The 26,950-nt window shown below is 36.0% G+C and overlaps 1 protein-coding gene across 8 annotated transcripts in view; it reads right to left on the bottom strand.

The window, feature by feature from the left end:
• The window catches only part of SGCG (sarcoglycan gamma), a 134,690-nt gene that overhangs the window by 14,368 nt on the left and 93,372 nt on the right, over positions 1 to 26,950 (bottom strand). For all 8 annotated transcript variants that reach the window (XM_084497309.1, XM_084497310.1, XM_084497305.1 and 5 more), the window contains 2 exons: positions 14,754 to 14,873; positions 6,350 to 6,422 (listed from right to left, as the gene is read on the bottom strand). In XM_084497309.1, the coding sequence (XP_084353435.1) occupies positions 6,350 to 6,422; positions 14,754 to 14,873 (193 nt within the window). The remainder of the gene's footprint in view (positions 1 to 6,349; positions 6,423 to 14,753; positions 14,874 to 26,950) is intronic.

The following is a 26,950-nucleotide window of genomic DNA, read 5'->3' as shown; positions in this document are numbered from 1 at the left end:
AGGGAAACATCTTCTGTGAGAGCAGGAGAGAGCACCTCTACAGACTCAGCATTACAGAAAGGAGGATTATCTAAGCAGCAGAAGTGAGTTAGTCCCCTAAGGTCAGATAGTCCATTTGTCCTTTATTTATTTATAAGATTTTGAAAATTCCTTAAATCAATCAGCTTTGGGTGAAACATTGGGAGACCCAGTTTAATCTATGTGTATTAACAATGGAGGCTCCAACTGTTTTCACTAGTGCAGGGGTGCCTCCCACAAACTGGTAAATTCGAACTGAAGCATGTTCAAGGTTAATCAAGACATCTTGGCCACAAAGACCAAACCTTGAAATCTCAATCCAGCATCTACAGCTGACCTGATGTGGTCAGCCTGGGGAGCTCTCAGTTAAAAAGCTAGCCAGGATCCTGCCCTACTGCCAGCTCTGTTAGGTAATGCTACTAAAGGCTAATAAATTAAAGACAGATCTGCTGAGAATCAGAAGAACGATGAGTGAAGTAGCATGACCAGCCACATCAGTAGAAAGAGAGAATACAGAATGGACCACTCCTATGAGCACCAGAGGGAAACAAATGAGACCATTCTCCTTGGTGTGAAATCCACTAAGAGGAGTCAATGAAGTAAACTCTCTTTCTGTAATGTCAAGCAGAGTAAAAGAGATTATTGCCTACAAGACTTACTATGGCATGCAAGAGGAGGTGCATCTTGAGACATAGCAGGGTGACCTCCTGAGTTGTGTAAAACTTATTATGGGATGTTTAGGGGAAGGATCAAAGAAAGGAAAAAAGATAGATCAAAGTGGATCCAAGAGATGAAAAAAAGGAAAAATAGAAGGAAACGGGGATAAAAGTGGCTGGTTGGGTGCAAACAAATGGCTGGTCAGTTCTTGACTACTGTGGTTTATCCTCTATTCATCTTAAATCCTAACTATTTTCTGTATGAGTTTGTTCCCTACTCTGAGCTTGTGTGTATGAAGAGAGTGTGGTGAACTTCAAGCCTAACTAGCTGGTTAGCTGGTTAGCTGGTGAGCAGGTTGAGTGTTCAAAACTGAAGCAGGCTGGTCTACTGGATACACTGCATGTTCAAAGCTAGATACTGGAGGAACCTTTTTTTATTTTTATTTGTGTGTGTGTGTGTGTGTGTGTGTGTATTTCACCAGCGAACCTCAATACTGGTTAGCCAGGGAGGAGGAACAAGACTGAGCTGTCCATGCTACTCATGCTTATGTGATGTCCATTTGTGTTGATGTGGCTGGGTAATGGCACTGCTCTTCGGTTGCTTGGTGTGGCTGGCCATGCGTGTATTGTTTGTAGTCCAGGCACTTGCATGCCCACCAGGAATATGTGCTCATACATAACTCAAGAAAGATGGTGAAATTAAATACTGGGGAAAGATTATCTTGACAGATTAAAGCTTCCAGGTATGTGAAAAGGGTAAATGCTTTGAAGTACATTTCCTTGAGTTTGGAAGCTCTACAGTATCTTCGTATTTCGGCTGAAGGGAAAACAGTTGTACAGAGAGCACTGTTAGTTGAAAATAATCAGTGCAGATGGGCCTCCTTTCCCTTACTGTTATTCTCTTTGTAACATGCTAGGGATGTATCAGAAATATGTTAGAGTGAATGTAAGTACAAACCTATGCGGAAGATGTTACAAATTCAATGCCTGAAAAATAAGAAAAATTAAAAAATGACTTGAGCTTATGGAGCTAGTACTTTAATATATTGACAGAATATGAGACGTGACATAAGGAATTGTTGTAATTAAGCAAAAAAATAGCACTGTAATTTGTAATGTCAGTCCCAATGAACAACCTGTTTCAAGTAGATGGGTGCACAAAAAGAAGCTGGCAACCATGACAGAGAAAAGAGATTTTACTTGGAAACTACTTTCATTTTAGAAGACAAGATGTGAAATAGTACCCAGGCCTATGCTAATAAAGTATTTTAAAATATATGTCAGATCTTTAAATTTGTCAGATATGTTTCTGAAAAGGTGATAAATGTGATGACCTGTACCATCCCATCCTTTTACACTACATGTTTTCATAGATTTGAAACCATTCATTGAATGGAAAGAAAATCTTTAAGCTTCCAAAAGAAGTATGTGATGATGTTTTCAGTTAACATGAAAGTAGTAAAGTACATGAATGCAAATGTGTATCTAGCAAATTAATGCCAGGGCTCATAAAATTATATTGCAGTAGAAATGTCTCACTAGTCAGGGAGCAGAGATGCTTTACAAACACTGGCTTATAATTGTAGACTCACTTTCCTGTTATGTAATTCATTCTCTTCTGACTGACTGGGCTTTTAATTTGCATAATGAATGCAAATAAAAATCACTGTACTTCAATTAGTCAAATGGTATTTTTAGTCAATTAGCATGTAAGCATTAGTATTACAGATATGATTAAGCAATGATTTTGTGAATGCTTTTACCCTGATTGGCTTCTATACATCTCCTTCTAGACTTTCTTCCTTCCTTATAGAACCCCAGAGCTTCACCTTCCAGCAGTTTCTTACTGTCCAATTTAACCCTAGCAAACCTATACTTTGAGTGGAAAAGGCAATAGATTATGCATGAGTAATGGAAAGGATAAAAGTAAGACTTTCCTTTAAAGAGTCAAAGAGAAGAAGAAGCCGTAAGAAAAGTAAACTTACAGGCTGCCACAACAGGGACGTATTTATTTTGAATATACAGGTCGGGATGTTTACCAGCAACCCACCAGTACATGCCTTAACTAAATGCTGAGATGTATCAGTATAATTATGCCCTCAAGCTACCAGTATTCTACAACATGAATATCAGAAACTCATAAATACATATTTTGATGCTTTTCATTGTTGGACGGAGGTGTTTCATCAAAATATGAACAATAGTTTCTTAAATTACATTTTTAAAGTTTTGGTGAATGCCAATAGAATGTATTTGTTTAAAATAAGGCTGTTTTCACTAGGAAATATTGAAATCTTCACAGAATATACATGTAGACTGTTAAATATACCTATATTCTGTTAACAGTATTTATAGATTTATAATCATGCTCTGACCAAAGCTGACTCTCTGGAAAAGTGACATCACTCCTACTATAGCACTTTTCAAATCCAAGAAATGTGGAATGATGTGGGTCACATTTGAACCTTGAGTTGAAGAACTGGCAAAATACCACACGCTGTACTAAAAGTGATTTCCCATAGGACTTCTGGTCAGAATGCTCAGTTGTTGGCTGTCAGACATCTGTATGTGGCAACTATGAGAACAATGCTAGTACTCATCTGTGAGCATTACATTCATCATGCATAATATGCAATTAGCTGATAAATGGTATCTTATATAGAAGTAGGCAATGTTATTTTAAACCTAGGGATGTTTCAACTTTGAGATGTAGATTTTGTTCCTATAATTCTTCCTACCACTTCGAAGTAAGTGCAAGCACATCTCTTTTTCTTTACAGGTGAGTCGTGAATTCAATCTATTAGACTGAAAAGGACTTGATGTGTTTCCTTCAAACTAGAAAATGAAAAGACAGGTACTAACCACAGTGTAATTGCATCACTCTGTCTCCATTGCTTAGCTATAAAAAAGATATGCTCTAACACACATCATTTTGTTTCCAGAAAAATAGTCTATCTTGAAATTTGGCATTTGGACAGGAAATCCAGCAGAATGTGTAATTCAGAAGGCCGTTTGTGTCAACATTGTTTGCGATGCTGCTCTAAACCTGAATGACAGAGAATGTCGTCCCCATTCATATGACACTAGCGGAAATGTTATGACCACTAAGAGCTTTCCAGTCAGCTCCTTGAAACATGCAACTACTGTTGAAGTGGATGGATTTTCTTGAAGCATTATTCTCTGTATATAAGGCTAAATATTGTGGCACTTTAGATCACATTCATCCAGCATATTATATTCACATAGTACAATATAACCACTGAAAGAAAAATAGAAGAAAAATAGAAGAAGATTAATAGGTGGTGAAAGTGTGGAGATAAGGCTTGGGGTGAGCAAATAGGTTCTATTACCTGTAACTAGATAGTCACTACTTTAATCTGTAAAAGAAGTATTATTCAAAATTAAAATAGAAAAGTATTACTTAAAATTGCATTTAAAAAATTCATATTGAAGTGTTTTTCAATAGGTATCTTCCTGTATTTAACAATGTGGAATAAAACAGAATATTTATAAAGCATTACAAAATTACCATGCATTGGTAAACTTGTTTCAGCTTCTTCACAATGGAATGCATGAATTTTGTTTACACTGCCATTTAAGGTTACCCTTGAAAATAACCTTTCTCCAGTATGAGCTTTCTAAATCGCTCTTCTCTGTATCTTAACTTAGCATCTGCACTGCAGACAAACACATTTGCTTCTTGATCCTCATAAGAAGCCCTTCATGGAATCATTGCCACCTCTGCTTTCAGACTTGACATTGATTATGGGTGGTGATGACAGCAAAAAAATTAAAGGAGCGAGGCATTTTGAATAGCTGTGATTTAGCTTCAGGTCTTCTGGGCCTGCCGGGACATCACATAGCTTCATGCCCTGATATTCACCATTTTTCTTAGGGTTAAGCTAACTTGGTTTCTAGCACAGGTAGTTAGCAGCTCTGGCTTTAAGGCAGATAATAATGTCTGTCACAAGTGTCAGTGCTGATGCCACCACGTAGATAGTTCCTAATAATTATTAGGTTAACTTTTGTAAATTCTGAATCTGTGTTTCCCGCTATTTTAAGTCCACTGGACACAGAACTGAGTGAGATTTTAACTATTACTGTTGAACCCTGCTCACGTGGAGCAACATTATAGATAAAAATGTGCTTATAGTTGACATGGTAATATCACTAAACAGATAAACCACCAGGTAAACATCTGTGAAGGAGAACCTTATAAATACCTTCAATTAATCTTAGTCTGTTCCTTCTAATGATATTCTGTGTCAAAAATAGATGAAAAATTTATAATAGACATAGTTGAATATAGCTCAAAACAGTGCAATTGTTAAATGAAATGTAGATAAGAGCTTACACTTAAAATGTAACATGGTACAATAACTGTAGGAGAAACTATTAGCTTTAAACCTATTAAATACTAATTGATGATGTATTTAAAGCAAAGTAACAACTACAGAAAATATCCAATTAAAATTTATAAAGAGCTTCTTGACTTTGTAATTAGAAAATTCAGTGTCTTAATTGTTCATAAATGCTACTTTATCAAAACTGAGACAACCACAGGAAATTAAAAATATACAACATAATGAGTCCACTCCCTCCAAAACCAGACAATGTTCATTACAATGCACAATCCTATATATTGGCTGAAGTCTGTCACATTCAAATTCTACTACAGTAGAAGGAACACTTTTTTGAAAGTAGAGATAAACATGTGGAAAAACTGATGTCCCAAGCCCATTCTGTCTTCAAATGCAAACACACAGTATTCGCTCTAAGTAAATGTTGAAAATCATGAAGAAAATTAAAAGAAGAATCTTAATAAAGTTTCCCTCTCATTTGCCATTCTCAATTTGCAAGTTCAGTCACCAAGGTACAGACAGTGCTCTTGAAAGCTTTAATCATCTTCTGCTACTCTCTAATAGTTACTCCTGTTGGAGAGGAAACACTAAGAAATTATTACAGAAAGTAGCAGACTGCCAAGGTATGAAAGGACAGAAGTAAAACTGTAAAGAGGTCCTCTTCATTTAATTTTTCTTTGAACTGACATACAAATGGAATAAAAGATTTTCATGAACTGAATGTAGATTGAGTTGAGCTCATCATAATCAACACATTATAAACTAATTAGGGATACTACGAATGACACGGAGTAATTCACAAAGAAATCTATCCCAGGATTAAGGAGTTTTGAAACTTAGGAGATACTTTATAATTATATTCTCATCCCAAACTGCTTTTTAATGACACAGTTTTGTATCCTTCCAAATGTTTCTTACTAGTCTGTTTCCTTGGACTGATAATAGCTTATAAAAATTTTGCCTTGTCATAAGACTACGACCTACTTCAAATAAGTAACTTTTATTTCAACATAGAAGAAAAAGTTATACTTATGTGTTCTGAAATTTTAAAATTAAAGTGTACAGAAAAACTTTGCACAGTAGATTATGTGGCTTTAAATACTCACCAACAGTAACAAATCATCTCATAATGGTGTGCAATACTTCTAGAGTTGCACACCAATGTAGAATTTTCCAGTAAAAAAATAAATTATCACATAATAGGAAAAGTTAGCACTAGTTCTGTAAATATTGTTTAAAATCCCTTGTTATGAAAAAAAAATGTGCAAACAACATTTACTTATTAGATTTATGCTTTTATGTATAAGTTCTTACCTAAGCTGTTTAAAAGGCTCTGCCTTCACAAGCGGTGTTTCTACAGAGTGTTCAAAAAGTGCTCCTTCGGGACCTGGAAAGAAGGAAAGATACTATATTAAAAAAGTTCAAATATTAAAGACATAGTGACAGTGATTTATATAGCCACTCTGAAAACAGAAATTGAGATACAAAAACATGTATTAACAACTAATGAGACAATTATTATCCAGATAGAGTTTTACTATCATTGTATTAATTGGAACAAAAGAATACACTGTTAATGCAACATTACAAGTTAAATTCTTAAAATGGAATTTGAAAAGTCAGAAGACAGTCAATGTTTAAACTACTTGGGAAAAAAATATAAGTTAACAGGATTTTTATAATACAACTTCCTTTAGAATTACCAGAGATAATTAAAGCTCCACAAAACCTTTGCAAATATTATAGAATTAAAACATCACCTGCATTTTAGACCATTCTATATAAAGCACAAAAGCTGCCATGTAGCTTCATCAAAGATTTCTCTTGATTGTCAGTCAGATGTGGTAAACATAAAATAGTATTTATGCACATAAAATTGTATCAGATGGTTTAGCTCTTGAAATAAGAGTAATTTCAGACCAAGAGAGGAGAAATGGTGCTTACCTACATGTGGTGGTATGTGTGTAGATTGAGCAAAGCAAGTCAGCCATATCAAAAGATTTTTTGTGTTGTTCAGCTGAAGGTAAATGCAACTTAAAGCCAAGATGTCCAGAACCCAGCTGAAGTGGATACAGAGTCTTGAACTGTTCCTAAGATCCTCCCCATAAAGCGGCCACTGTCTAGCCTTATTACCTAGATATCAGTACCCTCCTGAAAATCAAGAGTCTGTGGCTGTACTCTTTCTTTGCAGTTTTAAGTTATTTTGTGCAACAAATGATATGATAATAAAGGCAGTAATTTTCAAGACCAGAACTTGTAGTACAGAACACAGAATGCAACGGACAACAATATTACTGTGAGAATTTATGGTCTGAAATAGAAGCAAGATTGAGTGCTTCTACAATGAGAACAGAAATGAAAAGGTAATAGCTCAGAAACCAAGATCTTAGAGGATAAATCCAATTAAGGACTTACATGAATTCTAGCTCCTGCACATTTAATTTATTTAGGAATTCAAGTTGCCCATAACAACGAAAGAGTCAATTTTCAACCTAGGTGTGAAGTGCTGAGGTTCAAGACAACAATTAAGATTAAAAAAAAAAATCATGGTCAGACAGCTAATGAAGGTAGTGTCCTATGCCTTATGTCTTATGTCTTGTTTTCTACCCAAAATACAGCCTCTGTCTCTCAGAACTTCTCATGCTGAATGAAGTTTTCCTTACAGGATTTCCCGTAAGAATCTTCTGTAGGGGTCCCGGTTTAACTCTGAACTCTGTGTCACAGATCATATTTAAAGGCAAACTTTATTCATTATTTATTTGGTCCCACTCTCAGGCCGACTTTGTGGGGTTGGTCTCTTCTGAGAGCTTTTTTTCCTATTCGATCCTTCCCTGAGGCTGGTTTTCTTAATCAGACTCTTTTGATATTTGTTTGACCCCCACTGGGCATCAAACTTCTGGGAGCAGTTTGATAGCACTTGGTACTGGTAAAATCAATATGCACAAATATGTGCATATAAATAATCAGTTATTGAGAAAAAAGTACATATATGTACACGTAAGTAATCAGTCATTGATAAGTAATCAGTTAGAAGATAAATCTGTTTTTTTGTGTGTGTGTTTTTCTTCTGGAAGATCTGATGACACCAGGATGAAAAAGTGAATGTGGAATCAGAAGGAAGGCAGAAAAGACAAGAAATGTGTGGTTAGTAAATGGATGTGGTATAATCACAGAATCACAGAATCATTTATGTGGGAAAAGACCTTCAAGATCATCAAGTCCAACCATCAACCTGAGCTACCAATTCCCATCACTAAACCACGTCCCTCAGAGCCATATGCACACATCTCCTGAATACTTCCAGGGATGGGGACTCCACTACTTCTCTGGGCAGCCCATTACAGTGCTTGACCAATGCAGCATGAAGAAATTCTTCCTAATACCCAATCTAAAATTCCTCTGGTGCATGATTAGTGCCATTAAATGTCTAGTCTTACATTTGCATTTTTATAGTTTCCTGTTGTGTGCATGTGAGAAAAAAAAAAAAAAAAAAAAAAAAAGTTTTAATTTAGTCCACTTGCTATAAGTCATATAGTTTGAATTCTTATAAAGATTAGGGAAGAATATCATCACTTCCATTAATATTTTGCAAAAGTACCATCAACAGATATTCCAAGAATCATGAGATAGCATATTTAGCTTTCAGTGCAATAATCAGGTGATAAAAGGTAAGTGGAGCCTATAAAACAATAAAAAAATGACTTCAAAAGGAAAAGAATTGTGTCTGTAACTCAACTCATGAGTTTTATCTTCACATTAGACATCACCTGCATGGACAGACTCTGAAAAGCCCTACTCTGTGCTCTGCCTGATTTTCGTTTAATTTCTCTGTCATCTTCAGAAATCCATAAAATAGCCATAGCTCATCATCTATTTGTAGTTTCAAAACTGATTAAAAGTGGAATTAAAGGTTTTAAGTATGGATGTTTGCATCAGTGGCTTGGAGAAAACATAAGAAATTTAATTGCTCTCTTTCCCATACATACTTAGCTGATAGTCAAGAAACTGAGGTATCAGTATGAAAGGTGAGCACAAAATACTAAGGTTCTCTAGCAGATTAAACACCATCTTCTGTAGTTCTTGCACCGTTTTTGTATGCAGTAAAGCACTGGGTATGACATTATTAAATGCATTTATATCTTTGAATTGTAAATGAGATGACAAGCTTGGTTGATAAAGATAATAGTATGGGCGTAATAAACTTTCATAGGTATTTACTTTGATGCCACATCACATTTTGATTAAGAGATTAGTGCAACACAAATCAACCTGGAATGCATTACATGAATTAAAATGGGCTGAAAGGTCTTAAACATAATTGCAAACAGAGAGCCATGAATGAATGGATGTATTACTAGTGGGGCCAAATGTGGTATAACATTTTATCATGGACTTGGAACAATAAAAAAAGATAATTTCAGTTGACACAGACACTGTGAAAGAGGAGATAGGAGTGAAAAGGACAAGTCACTAATAAAGGGATATCTCTGTTTAGCAAATGGGACTTTATCAGGTCAGCAATTTTTAAGCTGACCTATCTATACATTAGCTCCCTATTCAATTATTTAAGTTAAACTAACTTGTCTAGTCTAGTAATATTTTCTGACCCTGAATGCTTTGCTTTGGCAACATTCCTAAACTTTATTACTCAGAAATCTACTTCTTTTGTAATTAAAATTCAGAATGTCCTACTGACCCTTGAGCTTAGTTTTAAAGCCACCCTCAGAACTAGATGTGGAGCTTGCTCAGAAGTGGGCTAGCAGGCTTCTGGGGGCTTCTTACAGCACAAAGGATGTCACATACCAAAGGTGCCCTCATGATATCTTGCTACAGAATATGCAGAGCACTGCAAGACTAGTTAGAAAGTGCTTACAGAAGGGGAGGAAACTCTTCTTTCTCACAGACTTTTCTTATTTCACTCTGGGACCTGATTATGAACAGCCTTTTGTATTTCTTCTACAGTGCCTTTTACACATAAGTTCACATTTGACGATATAAAAATGAATAGTGTTTCCTTGCATTTGAGATGTAGCTTGATAAGATTATAAAAGACATTGTACGACCTACTTGTCAGGCATGAAAGGGATGGGAGCTGATAAATCAGATGCCTCTTCTAGCCCACTTTTACATTCCTATCAAGGTTTGGACTTGCTGTGATTAAGATGACCAGATATGCACAGAGAGATGTCAGAAAGAGGAGCCTGGCAAAACTGACTGGAGGAGGGGAGCAATCATCTATATGGAGATTTCTGACGCCTGAGTGCAATCACAGAACCATAGAATCACAAAATGGTTTGGGTTGGAAGGGACCTTAAAGACCATTTAATTCCAACCCCCTGCCATGGGCAGGGACACCTCCCACTGTTATGTTTGCTGAAACCTTGTTTGAAAAATAAACAGATCCTTTTTCAAGGATGTGCTTCTGTCTCTTGCTCTGGCATGACAGGTCTAAGCACCACCATGGCTCAGAAACAAGGCAGAGAGACACACAAGCTCCCTAGAAAAGCCCGATTGTATCACTAATTCTCAGCCTGTGCAAACCAAGAACAATGGAGATAGTTCTAAAAACCATCAACCACAGCATTTTAATTAAAAATAATCTTTCCAATAGACTTTATATAACAGCATTATCATCGAAGCATTCCCCCCTCACTGGAGGAGACAGAAGCCCACACTTGGCAGTGAGCAACTTTGAGGAGCTCACCTTCTATTTCTCCTTTTGAAGGAGAACCATGAAAAAGGAAGAAATGAGAACATGGGGCCACAGGCAGAGCTTCACATTGCTAGTGGACACAGAGTGCTCTTTTTCAGCTATCTTCTTATGTTGTGCACATAACTTTTGCATGGCATCACAGAGCACTGTCTTGGGTTGCAGGATTGCAGGCCTGAAGTTTCCCAGGCCACAGAAGGAAATTCAGATCATGTCTCCCATTTCCTAAGTGCCCTAACTAATAGATTTTGAAAAAAAAAAAAAAGAAAAAAGAAGAAGAAGAAAAGAGCCCTCTTGGGTGTGTGCTTCCAGGACACCCTGCTCTGAAAGACAGGTGAATGGTAATAGAGATAGTACTACTTGCATGGGAATAGGAGCTAAAGGAAAAAAGCCAATGTGAAATACCAGTTTAAATATTCCAGAGAGAAAGGTATTAAAGGGGCATGTGTGCATAAGAGGGAATAAGAAGGTTTACTTATATATTACTTATATATTCTAGAGTTGTCATTTCCAAGAAAGTTTAAAACGTTACCTTCCTGTGAGGAAAACTTCATCAAACAACATTAAGTTTTAGTCAGTATGACACACGCACAAAAAAAAAATCACTTCATGGCAAAAGTTTTTGGGAAATGGCCCTAAACTGATCTCTTGCCTACCTTAACTACTTTATCTTTTAGACTGTAAAGGAGTCGTAAATTATTTTATAAATATTACTGCATTTGCTATTTGCTATATATATGGAATGTTGTTTATAAATATTATTTAATCCTAAAATGCACAAGAACAAGATACTCATTTTCTATGGAGAGGATTTTAGTGAGAAGACTGAAGCCAGAAGGCTTAATTAACACCCTCCCCAAACACACTATCAAGCAAGGTCTATTTGCCTCTTAAAGTCTAACAGCAGAATGTTTATTCATATACTAAAATTGTCACATACTTAACATAGCTTGTGAGCAGAAACATTTCAATTAAACACACATCTTCACATTGAGCTTCAGTGTTAGCTACTCAAACTGAAAACCTTTCCACACAGAACTAGAAAACCACTGTCAATAATTAGCAAACACTCTAAAAGATTATGAAGGACAGGCAAGCAGAACAAGTAGTAGACTGGATAAAGTGTGATGTAATACTGATTGCCTCTGCATTGCCAACTTTTCCGCAAAAAGAGTGGAGGATAAGCAACTTCATTCTATTAATTTCTTATGTTCCATTATTCTCATCATCAAAATATTACCCTTTACTATAGTCGTGATACATAAAGCACTGTTTTTTGTCAGTAGTTGAGACCATTTTGGACCACTCCTCCCACAGCCTGTAGCGCTGCATGGGGTTGTTGTGCCCCAAGTGCAGGACCCGGCACTTGGCCTTGTTGAATCTCATACAGCCCATCAGTTCAGCCTATCCAGATTCCTCTGCACAGCCTTCCTACTCTCAAGCAGATTAAAGCTTGCATTTAACTTGGTGTTGTCTGCAAACTAACTGAGGGTGCACTCAAGGCCCTCATCCAGATTATTGATAAAGACATCGAAGAGAACTGGCCCCAGTACTGAGCCCTGAGGGACACCACTAGTGATCGGCCTCCATCTGGATTTAACTCCATTTACCATGACTCTTTGGTCCCAGTCACCCAGCCAGTTTTTAACCCAATGAAGCGTACACCCATCCAAGCAGACAGCTTCTTCAGGAGAATGGAATGGGAAATGATGTCAAAAACCTTACTGAAGTCTAGGTAGACCATATCCACAGCCTTTTCCTCATCCACTGAGCATGTCACCTTGTTGTAGTAGGAGCTCAAGTTCATAAAACATGACCTGCCTTTCATAAACCCATGCTGACTGGGCTGGATCACCTGTTTGTCTTGTAAGTGCTGTGTGATGGCACTCAAGATAGTCTGCTCCAAGAGCTTCCCCAGCACCAAGGTCAGACTGACAGTAGTAGGAGAACCTGTAGTTCCCCAGGTCCTACTTCCAGCCCTTCTTGTAGATGGGTGTCGCATTTGCTAGCTGCCATTTGATTGGGACCTCCCCTGATAGCCAGGACTGATGCTAAATGATGGAAAGTGGCTTGGTGAGCACTTCTGCTGGCTCCCTTAGTACCCTTGAGTGGATCTTATCTGCCCCTATGGTCTTGCATATGTCTATGTAGTTTAGCTGGTTGCTATCCATTTCCTATTTTTTCCAAATTAGGAAATGCTAACATTTTCCAAATTGTTGGAAAATGACAATTCCTGATGTGTTGAGTTGGATTAGATTTGCATTTTTCCTGAAATACTATACATCACAGACACTGGTTCTCTGCTATACTATATTTTAGTTAAAAACTGCCAAATTTTCTTATGAATTGTTACTGGGCTTTTCATAATTCATGTAACAATGAGAAGTAAAATCAAATAGCTCACCATACTGTACAAAATACCCTGCAAAATATTTTTCATGTATTTTAAGCCTGTTGCAGTCCTATTGTATGAACTTTTCAAAATTCATTTGACATAGATCTTTCTATGAAAAATGTTTAAAAATTGTATCTCAGTACTCAAAGTATATCCTTTATGGTAATAGTATCATTTAAATCACAATTCTAACAAATGGTTTTAAAGCATAGTAGGCATGAATCTCCTTTCAATTCTGTTAATTTTACACTGAAATAACCTTACTGACTTTAATGGATTTATTTTTGAATTGTACTACAGTATAAAAAAGAAACAGGCAATGTGCCTTTCTACAATATCTGCTAAAGTAAACAATTATCCTTGCCGTCCAAAGATTAATATTGGACATGTCAGAATACATGTTTTAGCATAGCAATTTCACCTTGTGTATGAATGATTTTTACTTACTTTGAGCAGAGATAGACCTTTTCCAAATCAGTTAACAATTATGCAGTTTTTCATATCTTTGTTAAACATTCTTTTCTATTAAAGTTTAGCATCCCTTGGGCAAACAATAATCATTTGATATGGTTTCCTGGTTAAACAAAGTTGTAATTTCAATTAGGTTAAAAAGTAAAAAACTTAAGATAAGACCCTCAGGTGTAAACAAAATTCATTAACACATTCTTCATAACTTTGGCTTTGAAACATTAATTGTGTACTTACTATCAAATTTGTAGTTTTGCACAGTGAAATAATATGAATTGATCCATTAAAATTAAGACCTCAGTATTTCAGAGGACCGACAATTAGCAAAAGTTAACATGATAGTTGCAATCATTTTAAAAATACCAAAAACGTAATTGAAATCTAGCTACAGGATAATTTCAGTATTTCCTTTGATGGAGTCTTCCAGTTAAAGAGAAATCACACCTTGACATATCTGTTTTAATGCAACCTTACACCTGGAAAATGAAGGTTGACTTTATCAGGTCATATAAAAGGAAACAGCTTTTCATGTGATAACTTTGACATCTTACTTTGTAAATGAGTACTTTGGTGATTTGCAGAAATAGCCTAAAGCAAACTTGTCTTCTGACAGATGACATTTTAAATACACTATAAATACCATCCCATGGCATATGTGCTACACATAGAGCAGAAATACATTGGATTTCACTTTGAAAGAAAAAGTCATATAAAATATCAGAGTCTAAAAAGTTTTCACAAATAAACATTAATTTTCACAAATTAAGTTTTCACCAATAAACCTTAACACAACTGGTTTCTCAAATAGAAATATGTAAGACTTTTCCACCTTCAATTAACAGTAGGCACCAGAAATTTTAAGTAATTAAAAAAAAGAAAACCCATACAAATACAGCTCCAATCACTACTTGTATTTGTTTTAAGTAAAATACATACATACAAAATGCATATGTATTTATACATACATATTATTACTTTTTTGTTAACACTTTTTATGATTATTTACTGAAAAAGGTCACAATACCTTCAGATATCTATTTTCTAATGAGGTAAACCCAGCATTTTTCACAATGGTTTATTTAAAATGCCATTTTATTGTGTTTTTCTTGCGACAATCAGTTGCACATTTCTTAAACTTTACAAACCTGTGACTCGAAGTTTATCTGTGCCAATTACAACCTCATTTTCATCCACTGTAAAAAGTGGCTTGCCATCCTTTGAGTTGATCTGAAATTGCTGACCATGAAATTCTACCATTTTAGGACCTGCAAAACACAAGCAGAATAATGGAATAATTACATGAGCCTTCTTCAGCTTTCTGTGTAAATTGCTAACCATTCAAACTATGATCTTAATTTAGTGACTCACTAAAGTACATTAGTGACTCACTAAGTACATTAAAGATCATGAAGCAGATATTCCAAGGACAGTGGCCCTAGAAGTACTGAAATTGGCTAAGTGTATTTACATGTTCTGGTCCGTTGTTCAAAACTGTGCCTGGAGTCATGCTTTCAAGTTGGGTTTCCAAGAGGGAATTTAGGAAATCCCTCACAAATCAAGATCAAGACAAACATTCACATTCTTGGTGCTGAAGTTGCTAAGATTCCTTGATCTATATGAATGCATAAGGTCTTCCTTTTTTTTTTTTTTTTTTTTAACATAAAAATTAATTATCAGAGTCTTTGCAGCATCATCCCTTTTGATTAGAGAGGCTCAAATGCTTTAAAATCCCCTGTAAGGCCTGGATCCTCAGTTCTCCATAACAAATGCCAGTTTAGCTCCACATATCTAACAAATATCACTGATCATGTTCTTAGATGATTTTTAAAAAGCTGAGGGAGTATTTTCAATTGGATCTGGAACTCCAGAAATTAATATCGTGTACATGAGTCTTTGCATATCAGCAGATCCAAAATTCAGTAAAAAATTCTGTTCTACAGTTTTCTTTTTCAGTAAATATATGCCAAGCCCTTAACGTTCCTCATTTTAAACAATTAGATCAATTAAAAATTCACATCATATAAGTTTGAGTATCTGTTTGATAGAGTCATCTAATTTTATGTTCAGAATTAAAATTATAGATAATGGTCAAAGTGCTTAAGATTCCGTTTTTTAATTAAGGGAATTCACAGAACATCCAGAGGACCGACAAGCACTGAGATGTTTCATTTCCCTGCAGGAACATGGACATTAAATACCTTCTGGGTAGTAATTCTCAAAGGAACCAGGAGCTTTTGACAGATCTTAGGTTAAAATGGCATTAGGTAGCTGATTAATATAGCAATGAAATAAATTCAGACATTTCTTATAATTTCCATGGCAGCTGATGCAAGAGATACATACCATAAGGTCCTACATAAATTGTTACTGCTTCATTCAGTAGATGCAAACAATTACTTTTAATCACTTAACAATGCATAGAAAGGATTATACAGGCCATAAGAACGTAAACCAATAAAAAACAATACTGACTCAACTTGAAAATGGTCAGGATAGAGGGCTGAATTCATACATTGTACTCTGCTGTACTCAGGCACAATCTTACTGATCTCTGGCTCTTCTCAACAGCTCCTCCAAAGCACATGGCTTGATTTCTGAGAAGTGTATCACAAAAATACAGAAAATATCTTTGTTCAGAGAAAAGGTGTTACTCAGAGTCCTTTTTTTTTTTTTTTTTTTTTTTTTTTTGGAAAACAAACAACCAAACAAAGGAGTTCCAGGTAAATGAAACAAGGATGGTTCCCTATCAATGCTTTCCTAAAAAATATTGGTTGTTTTATTACTCATGATCCTGTCCAGTGGGGAGTAATGTAGTTACTGATCATTTATGTAGTGTGGGTAGATCCTTTGTTCAAAGGCCTAAGTAAACTGGCAATTATTATCTTTAATTGGTGCTGCAATGTCTGGTTCCTCTTTTCTTCCTTTCTTTCATCCAACACCACAATTACAGTGTTTAGCATGACTATTATGGGATACACAAATCAAAGCCTCTCTTGAGGCTTGACATGATTCAGGTTGGGCGATTCAGGCACATTGAGGCACATCTTTTTGGTGGGATGGGTTTAGGAGCAATTCTCACTTTTGTTATAGATGTTGTATACAGTATAGAAAAGACGGTATTTTTTGAGCCTTTGCTTCCTCCATAGGAAAGAAACACATGAGTCCAGTTTCTGTGGTCAATATGCTGGCTGCAGAACTGATAGAGAAAAGCTGCACTTAACACCATGTCTTCTGATCCTGCTCATTGTCCAAGCTCATTCTAAGAAGCATGCAATTACAACATCTACTAGACTAGACTCAGCAGATGAGATAGAAATGTGAATGCTGATTCTGTAAGGCTCTGGCAAGGTTAAGTATTTTTCTTTTCAGTATTGTCAATATTTTGGAGGTCTGGCATGCCAGAAGCAAATATAGTTATATTGCCATAGAATATTTATTGCCTAAAACAATTAATAGCTGAGTGAGGATCCTGAAAATTTACATTTTAGGCATATGTAATTTAGAGTAAAGTAGGTGCTCAAGGCCTTCCACAGATTCAGTTCTAACCTGTAAAGTTTTATAGTACGGGTAATCTTTAAAATACTCATTAGAAACTGCTGTAATTGTATTAGAACTATTATGTAAGCCTGCAAAAAATGTGCAGGAATATCTCTAAAAAAAACAACAGATCAGACATGTATAGTATTAAGTTATATTTCTTTGTTAAGTATTTACACATGATCACTGGAAAATACTTTAGTACGATGAAGACACTGTACGTTTAGAGGGAATGCCATCTACTGATTTCCTTAGTACAAGGGCAATTAGCCTTGAAAATAAATTGCTGGCTGGAATAGTGGTACTTCTGCTCTTTCCTTTTCAGCACCTTGGTAGATACAGAAGTTTTCACTGCTTATAAATCACCAGGGAAAGAAAAAAGTAGATTTGAAAGAACTGAAGAAGTGTGGCATGATTTGCACCAGACCTAACTTGATCTCGTCTATGAGTACATTTATCTTATTGATTTGCTAATTCGCTGAGTCTATTTCACAAGCAATCTTGTCAAAGGAAGATTTTTCATGTCTCTCCTAACAGGAATAGGAAAGAACTAGCTCAAACAGAATTAATCGATTAATTTAATTTGTACACCTGCATGTTGCTAGAAAATTGACATCTTTTTTGTTAATTGGATTGTTATGGAATGCAGATTAATTTGCAGAGAGATGTGACATGACACAAGAAAGAAGTTATAAGATGGAGGAGCTGTTTTAACTATTTGAATTTAGGATGAATACATATATATTATATAGCATTTACATACCTTGGACTGAATTCTGATTTCTCTCACCTAACCAGAGTAAAAGGTATAGTTGACATAAACATATGCTTTGCAGACTGACTTTGTCTGCTGTCCTATCTATTTAATGCAATTTTCAGGCACAGTGTCCATAATGAACATCATACTGATACAACTGTGGCTGCAGTATTTACTATTTTAATTAATCTGGCCCATGTATACAGTGACCACAGTTCCAACAATAATAGGAAAAAGGTTGGGATTCTGTCTTTCCACTCCCAGCTCTTTTTTTTTTTTTTTTCTTTTTCTTTTTTTTTTTTTTTCATTTCTTTTATCATTACACCAAATAATAATATTCCTGGGCTCTCCTCTTCTCTTCTACTCAATTAATATCTAATTATTCTGGGCAAAGCAATATATCTTTAGCAGTAGGAACTGAAGGAGTACTACTCTAAAATAATGAGATGTGGGAAAAACAGAGAAAAATCTACTTAGAAGAGGAACAAGAGGAATAACAGCATGTGTAGAGAAGTGCTCATCCTGGATGAGCTGTAAGTTCTAACAAACTAATGAGTACATCTATGCCAATAAATTAGAGAAAAGCCAAGGCAGAGGAGACACTGCCAATTTCTGCTACTCTAGTAGCATGATCCTTGGCAAAGTCTAGACCTGTGTTACACAGTGACTTGCTGACAATGCATAGACGGGTGCTGTTCCTCACAGGCAGGATGGATGAAGCTCTCCAGCTCTGGAGGAAAGTGGGTTTAGCTGTATAATGAGAGTTGTGACTTGCCATCGGCCCCAGGGGCAGACTGTGGGTCCTGGCCTGTTTTAGTTGATAATGTAGGCATAAACTATCTCTACCTGTAAAACACGTTCACATGTTAATCATGCAGTGAATTACTCATTAAAGCATCCAGGGATTTTATTGCTTAAGAGTTGTATTGGTGCCTATTGCTCTTATCTTTTTTCTTCTGATCAAGTTACAAGAATCTGAACAATGAATTTAAGCATGTGGAGGGGCAGCTAGGTAGTATCTAAGATAGGTGCATAGTAAACTATTCCCATTACATTTTAAAGCTGAACTTAAATAAGAAAAAAAAAACACAACAAGCACTGAAAGTAGTCACTGTACATTATATATTTTTCAAAGGGGTCTTAACTGGTGGCTGTCTGAAACACCAACTCATAGACTTGCTTAAGCTGGCTTTGCATCTGTATTTATCTCCTGATAAATTCTGGTCCTTGCACACTTGACTAAATCTTTAACAAAAACCTTTAGGTTCATGGTTTTGTCAACACAAATGCCCCTGTAAAGTTGGATGAGGACTGTCCCATGGATAATCCCCATTATCAAAGAATGGTATGGAAAAAAAAAAAAAAAAAAAAAGACTTATTTCAAGTCTTTAGATGGAATGCCAGGGTAAATTAATTCAAGCATGTTTCATTTGTGTTAGAGATGAGACAGCTCATGTGTGGAACAAATTTCAAAAAACAAAAATAGGCTTTTAAAGAAATGGAAATACATTTACGCAAACAAAAGTAGCCATTAATTTCTCCCAGCTGTATGTTGCAATACACATGCAGCAGCTATACTGCAATAACAATAATTGTATCATGATTCATTTTCAGCTCATACACAGCAGCCTAATTCAATATCTGAAACTTTAATCTCCTGCTTCCTAAATGTATTTTGTTTAGCACCATAGTATCCTAACTACATGTAAGTCAGTTAATACTATATAATTGTGCTTCCTGATAAAATCCTACAGTCAAAAATGTAACATGACAGAACATAGGTTATAAAGAACTTTTGAACTGTTTCCCCATTTCTGCAAGAGGTGCCACAAGAATTTCCAGGTCAATAGGTTATTCTTGTTAATTAGGATGACTAATATTTGTCCATTGTTTCTTTATACTTCCTCCTTTAACAATGTGCAGTTCTGATGCAGACCTCAGATGTGATCATCACATCACATCACATCACATCACATCACATCACATCACATCACATCACATCACATCACATCACATAGCTCTTGACACTGAGGATGACAGTTTAAATGATGAAAAATGGTTTTAAAAACAATTGACCTGTTGCCCTTTAATAAATGTATTTCTTCTAAGGTGTGTGATCTTCCAATGTTTCCTGTAGTGTTTTGCCATAAATCCCTGCAAATAGGCACGCTGCTAAGCAGTCTCCCTTTTTGTTTCCCTTCCTCACTCTTGATTGCCCTAGGTAGCTTTCCACAGAGGCAAAGTCTTTTGTTGAGTGTTTCCAGTTCAGTAGTTACTTCCCTTCTACTGTTACCAGATCTTTGAGTTCCAGTCCAATACAAATGTAGGACAAAATGGTGAAGAATCTTTTATCCAAAAGAAGAATATTTTTGTCAAAAATAGGGTCTGCTGTCTCATATGTACACACAAAGACTTAACATCAGTCACATTGGTAACATATAGGCAAAGTCTTCAAACTTCTGCCAAGTATTAAGCTCTTCTAGTATGTCTTTCGATCTTTCAGAAGAAAAGAATTTTGATCACTTAAGTTATTTAATTTCAGATCTTTTCTTTTCTTAGGCTCTTCTACCATCCATCATTTTTTTATTCCTTATGGCTGTCACCCAGTCTGTATGCTTCCCTCTTCTCCTACTAGCTAGAATCATTGAAGTTTTGAATATAAGCCAAAATCCTGAGTACTTTGGGGTACTGCTATGCAATTTCATTTTTTTTTTAGTTATTTTTTTATTATATTAAAGCACCTTACTTAAAATAAGTTCTCATTAAAAGTGTATTAAAAATGTAATACTCCTACAGATTCAGTTCTAGTTCTATGAGTAATACAATACCAATAAATGTAAAGCCATTACTTTTAGAAGCATAAAATTAATCAGATTTTCATATGGAATTGTATAGAAGTGCTGGCTCATCTCTTATTAGAACAAATGTATTATTACAAAGTGTATAAAGCACATTGCATATATATGCTTTATCTCCATATCATATATCCCTCATCACCTTTAAAAACATCTCTGACATCTCTGGCTGCTCCTCTTTCCTTTTTTTTTTTCTTTTTTTTTTTTTTTTTTTCTTCTCAGTTCTCCTTTTATGTAATGGATGCAACAGTCTGTGCCTTTGCAGGCCAAAGTAAAGATGCGCTATTGTCAGCACTTCTTATACATTGTTGTTCCCTACAGTTGAACACAAGTCTAGAGATCTTTGAAAATCTAGTACTGAACAATCAATGCAGACACTGATAATAAATTACACCAGCAACCCAATCTTGTATTAGGTGCTTAGGTGGCAATGCTTTTCAGAGAATCACAGAAGTGTAGGGGTTGGAAGGGACCTCAAGAGATCATTGGGTCCATCCCTCCTGCCAAAGCAGGTTTCCTAGAGCAGGTTGCTTAGGCAGGTGTCCAGACGGGCCTTGAATATCTCCAGAGAAGGAGACTCCACAACCTCCCTGGGCAGCCTGTCCCAGTGCTCCGTCACATTCACCGTGAAGAAGTTCTTTCTCATGTTGGTGCGGAACTTCTTGTGCTCTATCTTGTGGCCACTGCCCCTTGTCCTGTCCCCACAAACCACTGAAAAGAGGTTGGCCCAATCCCTCTGTCTCCAACACTTAAGATATTTGTAAACATTGACAAGATCCCCTCTCAGTCTTCTTTTCTCCACGCTGAACAGGCCCAGGTCCCCCAGTCATTTCTCATAGGGAAGATGCTCCAGGCCCAGTATCATCTTTGTGACACTCCGCTGGACTCTTTCTAGGTGATCCCTGTCTTTTTTTGTAATGGGGTGCCCAGAACTGGACACAATATTCCAGATGAGGCCTGACCACAGCAGAGTAGAGGGGGAGGATCACCGCCCTTGACCTGCTGGCCACACTCCTTTTAAAGCACGCCAGGATCCCATTGGCCTTCTTGGCCACGAGGGCACACTGCTGGCTCATGGTCAACCTGTCGTCCACTCTCTGCATGATTTTGCTAACTAAATGTTTTTATACATCTGAGCATTATCTTTATAAAATAGTGTCTATAAATATTAAAAAATAAAAACATGAAATGCTTGATTTTAAAAATGATCATTGCTTGTAGAAACCATAGCAGGAATAGACAATCATGTTCCTCACACAGTTACTTGACCAAAAGGCTATGGTGTCACCTTTTCTGAGCCTCTCATTCCTCAGTGAACACTTTATCCTACTTTACAAAGAATACTTGATAGTTTAATTTTAGTAAGTCCTTTATTCTTTAATATTATTAAAGAATACTTCTGTTTAATAATATCTTATGTTTAATGGATAATTGTATTACCTCTTCTTACTCTCATTATTATTTTTTTTAAAAAAAAAGAAGATATGGGTTTATTTTCATAAGATTGACCCCAGACCTACATTTTAGGAACATTTTACAAATGCCTACTGGATCTGGGCAGAAGACTCAATGTGAAACCAGTTAAAGAGGCGGGACATGACTCAATTGCCTAAGCATAGCTGTTTTGTGCCATTATGTATACTTTGGTGCCTAGTCTTCAGCTTATTTTAGCTGACCTGCAGTATCTAAGACTAGAAGGGCTTGGAGATCTGTCCTGGGATCTGTAAGTGACCTGAACCCTTGACGAGTGCCAGCCAAAGACTGGACAAGACAGAACCATAGAAGAATCTAAGTCAGAAGGCACATCTGCAGGTCACCTCATATAACTGCCTACTTATAGCAGGACCAGCTTGGTCGGAAGTTAGCTGAAGGTGCTCAGGGTCTTTTTCAGGTGGAATTATAACATCTTTAAGTACAGGGAGTCAGCAGTCTCCCCGAGCAACCTGTTCCAGTGCTTAGCCATTTTAAAAGTGGTATTTCCCCCACTTCCATCCAGTTACATTTTGCCATGTCACAACTGTTGCCTCTTGCCCTTTTTCTGTGCATTTTTCTATGTGTTTCTGAGAAGAGTACAGCTACACCCTAGCAGGAATGAGAAGCCCACCTTAAGCCCTCTTTTCTGTAGCTTAAAAAATGCACCCTCTTCAGCTTCTTATATTTCATGTGCTCCCAGTGCCTGATCACGTTAATGTGAGACTCCCCGTGGGAGTCTCCCCAATTTGGCTGATAGGAGGCTGATAGGAGGGGGTGAATTTTAATGCCATATTCCAGATCCAGATGTAAACTCCCAGGAGCGGGATAATACAACCCAAAATGCTATTAGCCCTTACTGCCACAAGGGTACGCTACAGACACATGTTCAAGTAGTTCACCAGGATGGGAGGGTTCTTTTCCTACAGAGCTACTACTGCCGAAAGATAGTTAGCATTAAGAAGAAAGTACTGTTATACTTTATATGAATAGCTTGGATGTACTTAATTATCCAAATTATATAATAGATTTTAGTCATAATAAATTTCAGCCATTTTAAGTTAACCTTTATGAAGTCATCTAGTGTTAACCAATTTCAATAATTCATTCTTTATTACTTTAAAGGAAGAAGGTACAAGAACTAATTCCTTACTTTTGGTGTTATTACCTTCAAATTTTGCTCCCAAGATTTGTGTTAATGCTCACTACAAAATATGAACCAAAATATGTTGTTTGGGACTGTAAATTTACTGAAGACTGCAAAAGTCGAGAAGGATTTTATAATTCCTTTTTCTTCAACTATTTTGAATTCCTTACTCCCATTGAAATAAAGGGGTTAGTGGATGGGGGAGCTACTCAGATGAGTAATTGCACTCTGGTAAGAGCTTGGTATCCACAACCTAGTTCTTTTTCTATATAATATTTCACATAAAAATGATTTCCCAGATGTTAGTTTCTTTTCAGAGCTAAGCCAGGTTTACTTACATGCATACTACTTTTCTCTTCTAGACACAATTAAAACAGATACGACAGCACTGGACTCAAATCCCCATGGACAGGTTAAATTTCTCCTTTACGGTGATGTTGGCATATTTAAGCAAGTTAGCAATGCACCTAACTACTTGATTAATTTGTAGAGGACTTTTATAGTCTGGTTTAAGTCAGCGTTGCTGATTCTGAACATCTTCACATATTTCTTTATAAAGACTATCATATTTGGGACCAACATGTGAATCTGCTATATACATAGTACTATCTATCAATGATATTTTTGGCAGAAGAAGATACTGTTCATTTGAGTTTAAATATTAAACCGTGGCTGTGATGACCAAATTTGTATTTTCACAATAAAGTTTTCATGGTGATACGATTAGCTAACTATCCCTTAAATACATATTGATTACCACTTACTATTTCCTGTTATTTTTAAAATACTTTTCAAAGTTACACCCATTTAAATACAAAATGTTGTCACAAATGTCTAATAGCGTATGCATTTAATTTAGAACAGAAACACATCTGCCATGGATTAAAACAGGAAATCAGAAAAAAATTTAGCAGCCACCTGTCATTGCCTAAATTTTGCCTGAGTCAACTAAGCTTTACTTTTAAATAAAACTAGAATGTATGCCTTGATATGATCAGATTCATTGGTAGCTAAACTCTTATATCCCTGGGGGTGAAAATCACTACTTTCATCCTTTTGGAACAAATAATATAAGTTCTTGATCATAGGAAGACTTAATCACCTTAAAAATGCTTCAGTTAAATTTGCAATTTATCTTTCTATTAATTACTCCTATGTTGTATCTTTCCTTCTTATAACCCAGCTGGACAGCAATTAAAGTTGTGCAAATAATCATCTTCCTGCAGTACAAAGATCTTCAAGAAATATGTTCTGGCTTTTATCTTAAAGATAAGAAAGAACTTATTTGGACAAAAATGAAGTTTTTAATGAAAGCCTTCTGGGAAAAGTGAAGAAGGAAAAGCTAAATGATTTTACAATGCTATTAATTAAGTCAAGTTTATAAAACTGGCTTCAGGGTTTTCCCTGTAAAAACACCACCAAACTCTTCTTACATACATCATGCTTCATTAACACTGTTTTCTTCCTATTATGTCTCTAACGAAAAAAACACTATCACTTGAGAATGAAATATCAAAATGCTGATAAGAAGAACAGTAATGGTTTGACGTTGGAAAGTAGTAGTTTACAGATGGCAATTAATGCTAATGAAGAAATATATTAGGTACTAACACTTATCTGCTTCCTCAGAATGTTGCTCCTCTCTGAAAAAAAAGAGGTAAGATGGCTCTCATTTAAGAGCTTCTTAGAATGTGATGGACATGAAAATAGTCAATAGGCAGAATTTTGACTGTAATTTTGTTTTCAGACTGCATAAACCATTTTGACATTTACCATATTCCCATGCTTTCTGAGTGGTACTGATTCCATGTTTCAAAGTGTAAAACAGCTTCATAACACAGGTATCTAAATAAATTCTCTCTAGTTTACTTTAAAGTGAACTCCTCACCTGAAGCTACTGATGTCACCGTTACTTGGTGTAAATAATTGAACTAGGAGAAGGACCAGTAGTCCACTGTACTCGAATCTGTTCTCACAGGCTCTGAAAGACTTTGGAAGCTCCTTTCCCTTGTGTCATTAACCCTGAAAAAAGCCATCAAAATTCAGTCTTTTGGAGCCTGAAGCCTCCTTATATGATATTTGAAAAATAAATCTTTTCAAAAACTGGCCATACTTTTAATTAAAGATGAGTTGGAAAGCATGCTGCTCTTCAGCCACTTTCTTCATATTCAGCTCCTAATATATTGCAATGCCACCGCAAAATTATGACTATTGTATTAATCTGCTAGTGGGCTGTATATGTAAGCATATCTTTACTTAACTGCAGCATCATTTACTATTTGATACAAATGTTGCTCTTAAATACTTGATCATCAATTCTATAGGCTATACATTTTAAATATATATTATACATGCTAAAATTCATTATTGAAAAAGTTTGCTCATTTTTTACACTATTTTCCTTTATTATAAAGAAGAGTTTTGATAGAATCAAAGGTGCTACATTTTTATTTTAGGATTGAATAAGGCTTTGAAGTGATGAGAATGGAGGTCTTAGAGATGATGGTTAGCAGCCTTCTTCAACTGCTTGGATTATCAAAGAAAGTTCAGGATATTTCAGTTTTTAAGGCTGATAAACGAGCTGTGATAATGAGAACTTTTGAAGCTTATTCATGATGTTAAAGATATATATACTAATGAAAAAAAGTTACCATCTATTTTGTGGACGTCCTTGACTTGTCTATAAGGCATCTCTCTCTATTGCTTTCTTAATTCCCTCTGACTGACTATCAATCCTATACCTTCACAAACATGTGCCTTGCTTAGATTCTTTCCTTTCTCTCTGTTGGTCAACATCCTTCTTCTAAGCCCCATTTCTCCCATAATTGTTCCAAAAGAAATAATCTCCCCACATTCTCTGAACTAAATGTCCCATTTCCTTTTTTTTTTTTTTTTTTTTTTTTTAAATTTAATTTAGTAATTAGTTTTTGTTCCTTCCTTCCTTCCTTCCTTCCTTCCTTCCTTCCTTCCTTCCTTCCTTCCTTCCTTCCTTCCTTCCTTCCTTCCTTCCTTCCTTCCTTCCTTCCCTCCTTCCCTCCTTCCCTCCTTCCCTCCTTCCCTCCTTCCTTCCTTCTATAGTGCTTGGTGATATGGTTTAGTGGAGGACTGTTTAGTGTTAGGTCAGAGGCTGGACTAGGTGATCTTGAAGGTTTCTTCCAACCTAAATGATTCTGCGATTCTGTGTAATTCTGTGAGTTTTAAATGATTTTAATGAGCACCTCGGACAAAATGGGGTATCTCTGCCATCCAGAGGGATACTGAAGACAAGAGTAAAGCACAGAAGTGGTGATTTTTTTTAGTTACAATCCCTATTGCATTGAAAATATTATCTTCTTGACAGACAGTTAATGTATCTGCATTCATAAAGGCTTCTGAAAGCAGTGTGATTATGGAACACAGTCCAAAACACAGCAAGCTCTACATAAAGTTTTTATAAAGAACTACAGTGTTCACAAAACTTCTCCAAGAGGTATGGCATGCAGGTAAACTTAAGAGCATGTAGCAACTTTAAAACAAGAGCGTTAATGGTAAAAGTTGCTCACATTTGAAGATATTTTAGCATAGCTGTAATTCATG

This window comes from Aythya ferina (genome assembly GCF_964211825.1).
Source record: "Aythya ferina genome assembly, chromosome: 1".
NCBI classification, from domain to species: Eukaryota; Metazoa; Chordata; class Aves; order Anseriformes; family Anatidae; genus Aythya; species Aythya ferina.
The sequence above is the reverse complement of the archived record's forward strand: the minus strand, read 5'-3'. Positions and strand labels throughout refer to the sequence as shown.